This window comes from Lygodium microphyllum, chromosome 24 (assembly GCF_053477565.2).
Source record: "Lygodium microphyllum isolate KBCC chromosome 24, Lygodium_microphyllum_v1.1.10, whole genome shotgun sequence".
Classification (NCBI taxonomy): Eukaryota; Viridiplantae; Streptophyta; class Polypodiopsida; order Schizaeales; family Lygodiaceae; genus Lygodium; species Lygodium microphyllum.
In genome coordinates this window covers 110,717,546-110,726,276 of record NC_141158.1, presented here as the reverse complement: position 1 = coordinate 110,726,276, position 8,731 = coordinate 110,717,546, and the positions used below count along the sequence as shown (strand labels likewise).

Genomic DNA, 8,731 nt, shown 5'->3' with positions numbered 1-8,731 from the left:
ATTGATATCTTCACTATTTCAAGTTCCTTCAAAGACTTTATTACTATCATTGCAATTATTAAACTAGTTCAACTAAATCGTCCTTAATTCTTTCTTTCCTAAATCTATCAAAACATTAAGGTTCAACTAATTCAAGTTTACAAATACTAACCCAAGATTAATCAATAACAACTCAATCTCCGCTTAAGGAACTATGATGGTAACTATGAAAACTATGGATTCTTCCCATCTTTTAGAGGTAACTCCTCACAAAGTACTCCATATCATCTTGCAATAGTTTCTCAAGTATATATGTGTTTAGCTTTGTTGGAAATGTTGTTTTAGTTATTCAGATTGTGAAGATGGTCCCCATCAACATGATTATCGTCATCCGCATGATGACAAACATCAAAGTAGGTTGCAATCAACTACATTAATGTCACCACACTATGGGATTGGTGGCTAGTTGATGTAGCCTCATGGGAAGCTAAAAAAGAGGGAAAGAATTATCTAAAACAAAGGAATGATCAAGGGAGTGATTGAGAAGTGTGCTAATGCCCACAACATATCCTATTTATGGCAATTCGTGATGATTTATCCTATCATGTCTAATGAATGCATAAAGTACAAATAAAAACTTTTTGGGGTTGTAAATAGGACTAAAATTAGGGATTAATGCAATATAATTGAATGTTAATGCATCTAATGACTTAGTTGCTCAATGAATTGCATGTGCTTTGCCAATTTGGTCAAGGCAACACAATGATGTGCCAGGTTGGAAGAGGTCATGTTGTGCCAATAGCATTTGTGGGCTACTTGGACAACAATTGAGTTGAAGTATTTGGTACTAGAATTAGCCTAATGCTTCTTTGCTCACCATAGACTTACTTTATAGGATTGCATGTGGGTTGCGTGCAACACTCTTTCTAGAGGGCACAAAGTTTGCTTTAGGGAGCAATCCTGGCCTTCGTGCAAGTGCTTTTTGAAGAGATTATGCAAAAATTGAAGCTTTCAAAAACTATCTAGTCAAGTTTAGTGTTGGATAGTCTCAAATGATGAGAGCAACTTGTGACTTAATGAGCAAGCAAGGCTGGACTAATCTGTGAGAAGGTACAACAAGATACTGCTTAAGAGTTTGGTAGTGGCTGAAATGCAAGGTTTCCAAGCAAAAATCAAGTTCTATGTAATCAAATTGAATGGCTCTAGTAATCTTGAATAATTATTGCCAGGGGGGCAAGCTTTGGGGCCAATTTTTGTTTCTATCTCCAAGCATGAGCATTCTGGCTCCCTTGTGTTAAGTGTGTTGATTGTTTTATTGTTGATTTCCTGATTAAGAATAAGTGCATCACAGATTATGTTTATGATTCCTACCCTTTCAACTCCTAAAAGTAAGTTTCACGAGTTCTCTCATTTTTTCATTCTTGTTGTGCACAATCGTGGCAAATCTCAATAAGAGGGCTCTTTGTAGCCAAGCCCTTCTAGACTCTTCTATCTTCTCTATGCCTATTGCCAGCATTGCAAAATGGTACAGCCAGTTCTGCAGACTAGCACAAGCACCCTTTGAGCTTGCACCTACTCCTAAAACACTGCATCTATGCATCACACACTTAATCATGCGCCAAGATGTTTCTTCTCCTAATGCTATCCATCTTCAACACAGTAGTAGCTTGCAATGGTGCACCATGATCTACATCACTACTATGAGGAGTCATCATTGCAGTATGGACCGCTAAAGGGAGCTGAGAAGCCATAGAAATGTGTTTGATTGCTTTCTAAGGAAAATTCGAGTTGTGTCAAAAGGGGAGTCACTGTAGGATGGCATTCAAAGGGGTGTTCTCAGTGAAGCAGCATTGGTGGGAGTAGTTTATGATGGCCTTGAGGGTTTTGTATATCCATCTTTCTTCAACAAGGAGTCACCTCCACAATTGCTTCGTCTCTCACACTTCCTTGTTGCTCTTCCCTTCTCTGCTTTGTCTTATCCCCCCAGTTATTGTGCAGGGTCTCTTTGGCACCATAAGTGACCCAACGGTCCAAAAAGACTCAAAAGCTAATATTAGTCCTTGTAATGCTTACAACTCCAAGGTGTCAACATTTTATACCTTTGCTGGTGAGACACCTATAGAAGCTAGGAAGTTCAATCCCTGTCACCTGCAATGGCGATCAGATTTTGATATGAATCATATCCATAGAGCAAAATAGCATACAGTAACAATTTAACATGGGTTGTATGTGTTATTTTAAGGTAGTAATGGGACAAGAATGAATAGGATACCCTCACAATACTTATAATAGAGAATAGTACCCTCATAATTACCTGCAAGTATACTAACCCTGGTCAGCAGCCACAGATTCGGCCCAAGGATGGCATTGTCCTGCAATCAATAGAAGTTTGCAATCATAGAATGATAATTGCCTCAATCCACAGGTCTGAGTTGAATCCACATTTACCTCAATGCTGTTTGACTGCCCATGGGTTCAACAGACATCTAGCCAGGCGTCATGTCGAGCACTTTCTTTGTGCCCTCCTGCAGACCAGCAGCAGCATAGATGTTTGACATCAGAGTGTATATGGTCCCATCCTTAGGCTGTAAACTTTCTGCAGAATCAAAAGCCGCTTGTGCAAGTTCCACATTGCCATGTGTACGACATGCAGCAAGAAGGCGCAACCAAGTGGACATATCTGGTTGCATTGGCATTTGCAATAACATACATTGCAGGCTCTCAAAGTCCCCTGCACGCCCAAACAAGTCTACCATAACTATGTAATGCTTCAGTTCTGGAAATAAGAAATATTTTTTGCACATGGACTCAAGATACTGAATGCCTTCACTCACAAGCCCAGTATGGCTGCATGTCGAGAGAAGAGATAGAAATGTAACTTCATTTGGTGAAACAACTGACAGTTGCATCCCCTCCAACATAAGCATGCTATCTAGCAAGTCTCCTTTTTGTGCATAACCATCAATGCATGCATTCCAGGACACAACATCGGGATCATACAGCTCAGCAAAGACTACTAAAGCATCACTTCTGCTTGCACAAGTGCCATACGCATGAATAAGAGAATTCACTAGGACAGGATCCCTGTCATAGCCTGCAAAGACAGCAAAAAAGTGGAGGTCCCTACAGATTTCTACCATCCCCATTTCACTGCAGGCTTTCAAAAAGCGCATTATGGTTGTCTCAGTCAGAGTTGCGCATTCCACTAGCCAAGCTTTGTAAAGTTGAGAAGCCTTCTCTGAATACCCCTGCTCCACAAGTGCTGAGAGCATCGTATTCCATGATACGACGTCTCGCTGAGACAAGTTCTCAAAAATGTTCTCTAACTCCAAAATGCTTCCACATTTGGCATGCATACTTAAGAGTGTGTTACCATAAAAGATCCCAGAAAAACCCTGTTTTGATGCATCAGCATGTATAGCTTTCCCAATCGCCACAGCCATCACTTTCAGTTGATCCTCCTCTGCTGAAACTCTATTATCTTTCTCTAAGAGGGCACTGCATGCTTGAAGAGTTATCACAAACGTCTGCTCTTGGTTTGAACTCACCCCTTCTTTTTGCATTTGCATGTAAAACTGCAAAGCTTTCTCATGATCCACTTGCTCAAAATATGCAGAGATCATAGCAGTCCATGTCACCACATTGCGATGAGTCAATCCATCAAAGACAAAAGCTGCCTCGCCAATTCTTCTGCATTTTCCATACAAACACACAAGGTTGTTGGCTACAAACACATCTGACACAAAGTCCTTTCGCCGAGCATCAGCATGCAATGCTTGTCCAATTTCTAAAGACATCACCTCTGTAGGCAAGCCCCATACAAGCACACTTTGCTCCCTCTCAAGAAGGGAGTGACATGCATGAATGGCAGCTGCGAAAGTCTGCTTATCTGGCTTGACGGCTTCCTCTAGCATCTGCCTAAACAACAGTAAGGTCTTTACTTGTTGGCCTTGCTCTATATATGCTGAGAGCATTGCACTCCAACACACAACATCACGGCCTGACAAGCCATTGAACACATTCTCTGCCTCCACAATGTTTCCACACTTTCCATACACATTCACAAGAATACTACCGATAAAAACATCTGAATCAAATCCATTCCTCCAAGCATCAGCATGTAATGCCAATCCAATTTCCAATGATCTTACTTTCAGGCACTGTCCCTCCTCAAAAGTAGATTGTTCCTTCTCTACAAAATTAGCACATGCTTGAAGGATAATTGTACATGTTTGCCGGTTTGAGCTCACTCCTTCCCATTGCATCTGTGTGTAGCATAGTAGAGCTCTATCTCCTTGGCCCTGCTCAAGGTATGCAGACAGCACTGCATTCCATGAAACTGTATCGAGTTGGGATAGTTCAGTAAACATGCTTTCTGCCTCCACAATGTTTCCACACTTGCCATACATACCCACTAAGACATTACCAATAAAAGCATCAGAACTAAAACCCTTTCTCTGAGCATCACAATGAAGAGCTTTCCCAATATGTATGGACATCTGCCTGACTGTTTGCCCCTTGACAGCAGCAACTTCTTCATTCTCTGCAAGTGCAATACATGCTTGAAGTGTTATCAAGAACGTCTGTTCATTTGAGTTCAACCCATCTACTTGCATTTGCCGGTACAACAGCAATACCTTACCTCCCTGCTTGTGCTCAACATATGCTGTAAGCATTGCATTCCAACAGACAACATTACGGTTGGACAACTTTTTGAACACACTTTCAGCATCCGCAATGCTCCCACACTTGCCATACGTGGTAACAAGAGTGCTCCCAATAAAAACGTCAAAATCAAATCCTTCAATAAGGACATCGGTATGAAGTTTCCTGGCCTCCCTAAGGTCACCTAAGCTGGCACAAGCTTTAAGGAGACTTAAAAAGATGCTGCGATTGCGAATCACACCATCTTCTTCCATGCTTTTATACATTTTCAATGCCTCGCGACCAAGTCCAGACCTGACAAAATTAGAGATCAGAGCTGCCCACAAATAAGCAGTGCGACATTTTAAGCAAAGCAGGACATGCCATGCGCCATCCAGGTCGCCACAATCTAACAGAGTGATCAGAAGGTGATGCCCGAGGGGTCCTGTGAGCTCTACATGGTGTCGGGAAAGATGTGCATGGATCTGCTGTGCACCTGCGAGGGCCTGTCGCATGCCGCATGTCGTCAGCAGAGCAATGTACACATGCGTGGGGGCACTTAACCCGAGCCGGTCCATGTGGTACAGGACATGGAGGGCCTTGTCCAGCTGCCCTTTCTGGCATAAGGCTGGAATTTCCCTTTCAAGGTGGGAGGCCCATTCTGTGGTACTGTGCTGGAGGGCCTGAGCAACCCTAGCCGAAGACCTTGTGTGTGTCCCTTCTGTATTGCTGTGCGGGAGGGCCCGATCAACCATTGTCGAAGACCTTATGCGTGCAGGAGATGCTGATGTGAAGGATCTCCCAGCTTGGATGTTCCATGGCTTTCCTCGAGCGATGGCTTTCTGCTGATCGGCTACATCCTCGCGGGCAGACGTCTTCCATGCATCTCTTCATGAGCCTATGATTGCGTACTGGACAATGCAGTCTGGTTTTATGCGATTGAGGGTGCTTATAGGGCTTCTCGAAGACCTACTAGCTGGCCTGTGGCCGGCCACGCTGGCTATCATGCTTCGCAAGGATTTTGGCGAGCCAAAAAACGAAAGCAACCACATGATTCCATGAATTGCATTCCACACCCTTGAAATGCATGCATGGCTACATGCTCTTTAAATTTCTTTCCCCATCGATCAAGATTTTGCTCTAATCCTTAACAGTACTCTTATTTTGATTCCAACCGATAAGAAAGAATTTGTAAGAAGGGTAAGTCATGCAAGCAGTGAATCACTGATTTGCAGAGGTAACCCATTTTCCTTATTGATCATGCATATCATGAAAGGCCCAATCCTCAATTTGTAAATGCATATCATGCTCGTTGTTTAATAATAAATGTCTGTCATGTATATTTCGGGTAATGAAAAGCCCCATGCCAGGCAAGGTGGCAAGACAAAAGAGAGGTGACCCCCCCCTTGCCATCAAAGACCTTGAAGGGGTGCACAACCCGGCCCGGGGCAGGGGGGAACTTTGCCCACCTCCCGGTGATCCGGAGCCCAGAAGTTCTTGCAGGTGCAAGTACACTTGAATGAATAGCCCGAGCCCTGATCATTTACATCCACAACCTTGTACATGTATTGTCGCTTTCTCTTTGCTCATTCATGCCTTTTATATCTTTATTTTTATGAAACCTTTACATGATGCATCCATTCATATCACATCCTTAACAATGTTTGTGGCGGTATGGAAGTTAGCACTCCTATCTTCCATTAAAACTTTGATTGAAGTACAATGTAAAGTTCACCATGGGAGAAAACCAGTGTTTTGAGTTGAACCTAGATCCATCAATGTTTGATCTTAAGACTTATTAATTGTCATTGCAAAAGATAATTGTATGGGAAATTGTCTTCTTCTCATTACAAATAGCAATCCTATTGATATTGGAATAAATGTGACCTTAACTATGAAGAGAATTTCACCTATATTCGTATATGCAATAATTTCAGCCTCCAAGACCTTTCCATGGAATTATTTGCATATGAACATGGTACCATTGTACAAGCCCATTGCAAGGTTCAAGTTTCTCAAGAGTATCACAGGAGCTTTTTTTTTCAACACCAAGCAATGAGGAGGAAAACCACCACCAACATCAATGGAGTTAAGATGCTCAGTGGAGTAAAGGAATGAATTTGCATCATTCTTAGCTATGGAGTCGATATTATAGCAAAAATGAGAATCATCAAGCATTGTCTACAAAGTAGCAATATTCAAGAAACCAACATTCTTGTTTCTCAAGGCCAAATCTACATAACCATAGAAAAAATGACACATAGTCAAGCATAGAACGCATATTCATATAAACATAAGATATAAGATCATCCATGGTAGCACCATGCAAACTCATGTCTATAGGAATCACAACACAATTACTATCAACCAAGTAGTTTTGACCGTTGCCAAGAGATAGAAGCCAATTTACAAAGTTCATATTCACATAATCATCTCCTTGCATGGACACGAACATATTTTGAGATAATTGCAAAATGTGCATATGTTTCCACAAGGGAGAACAACAAAGTGCAACATCAACTATCTCTTCATGGCTCCCCTTTGGGATCACATGTAAAATCTAATGAAAATCTCCTCCAAAAAGAATTGCCTTTCCTCCAAATGGACTATTGCAGCCTATGATGTACCTGAATGGACCTTCCTCCAAATGACGATGAAGGTTGGGCTTTTCATTGCACCACTTGTATTGTACATGAAGAAAACACAACATAAATTAGCACTCAAAACAAAAGGTAAGAGGTTAGTTCATTTTAGTTTTGGATAGTAGAGTTTAGAAGTGGACCTAATAGGGAAGGAATGGGGTTGCAAAGTCGAAGCATCCATGCATGCTTCATCTTATAGGGCAAGGGTAACAACTCATCAAGCAAATTACACGTGGAAAGGCATTAATTCTGTAGTGGCTCTAGCTCTAATAAGTGCTATATTATTGTACTATCTCCTTAAAAAGGAAAATGTTTGAGAAACTTAATGTTCTCATCTTTTGTTTTTTTGTCCTTTATTGTTGCAAAATATGAAATCAAAGGCTTTTCTTCAAAAATTTTGATTTCATCAAATGATGTTGGAATCTTTTATGTTTTTCTTTTTTTTTTAATCTATTCACAATGAGTCTGATTTGGTGAAGTTTGGGAGCAATCCTATAGTTCCCACATAGGATCTGTATAAAGACTTGTGGAATTCGTGCATTGTAGATTCTCAAGGGGAATTTAGAATACAAATCAATTGTCACCCATATATCTATCATATTTGTTTAGAGCGAGACATCAATATCTATTTTTAGTCTCTTATATTATATCTTTTTGTAAAATATATTTTTGACATTGTATATATATTTTTGTAAAAAAAAAGCCTCTTATATTCGTGATTATGACATTCTTTGCATTAACAATATGCAGTCTCCGTCACTTTTATTAATGATATGTTTGGATTAATGATAATAACATGTTTAATCTAAATTCAAATTAGTAAAAAGCTTGGCACTTATTTTTTCCCTCCTTTCTTTTATCCCTCTTGTGTTTTTCCCTCCTTTGTGGTAACTTAGCTCTCTCTCTCTCTCTCTCTCTCTCTCTCTCTCTCTCTCTCTCTCTCTTTGTGCCATGGATACAAAAATTCGACCTTCAACAAGGCATCCGAATCACATCCATATCAGTATTTAACTCATTCCAAAAATATGGAAGATGGATTCCTACAATCATTAGCAAAGGCAGTTGGATCGCCATACAACAAGCAAAACATAGGAAAAGGTGAAGATATGAGAGCTTGTTCATCTTTACTTAGAAGGGTAGAATCTGAGATTTCAAGCTTGGAGTAAATAAGAATAGCATAAAACAGGTATTGGTGCAACATGTGTTTATGCATAGAGAGCTATATTTGGAACCTGAAACTTCAAATCTTCCAATTCATAGACCAAATTATAAGGATTTGATTCTTAAAGTCTTTCTTTTCTTGAACTTGGTTTAAGGTTTTCCGTTATAACATTTATTCGTTTGTCTTATAGATGTCTATCCCTCTAATCTTGAGGAATGGCAACCAATTGAGTCTGTTGTTGATCTTATTGATGTGATACATGGTTCAATTGGAGAAGAGATGTACAAAGGTAGAAAGAAAATAG

The 8,731-nt window shown here is 40.4% G+C and overlaps 1 protein-coding gene across 3 annotated transcripts; it reads right to left on the bottom strand.

Moving 5' to 3' along the window:
• Window positions 1-1,038: 1,038 nt before the first annotated feature.
• Window positions 1,039-5,684, bottom strand: LOC148015523 (pentatricopeptide repeat-containing protein At5g39350-like). 3 transcript variants are annotated; one of them, XR_015688379.1, is made up of 3 exons: window positions 2,428-5,684; window positions 2,294-2,351; window positions 1,039-2,127 (listed from the first exon to the last, which is right to left on the bottom strand). XR_015688379.1 is itself a non-coding variant. In XM_087665574.1 (2 exons), exon 1 carries the CDS (start codon window positions 5,376-5,378, stop codon window positions 2,466-2,468), a length of 2,913 nt encoding a protein of 970 aa, XP_087521700.1. In that variant the 5' UTR covers window positions 5,379-5,684; the 3' UTR covers window positions 1,039-2,351; window positions 2,428-2,465. The 3 variants fall into 3 exon arrangements, 1 of the variants encoding a protein (XP_087521700.1); XM_087665574.1 differs by having other exon boundaries at window positions 1,039-2,351; XR_015688378.1 differs by having other exon boundaries at window positions 1,040-2,127; window positions 2,294-5,684.
• Window positions 5,685-8,731: the final 3,047 nt, after the last annotated feature.

Excerpts from the sequence above, each read along its gene's own strand:
- LOC148015523 (XM_087665574.1), bottom strand. The coding sequence starts at position 5,378 with ATGGTTGATCGGGCCCTCCCGCACAGCAATACAGAAGGGACACACACA.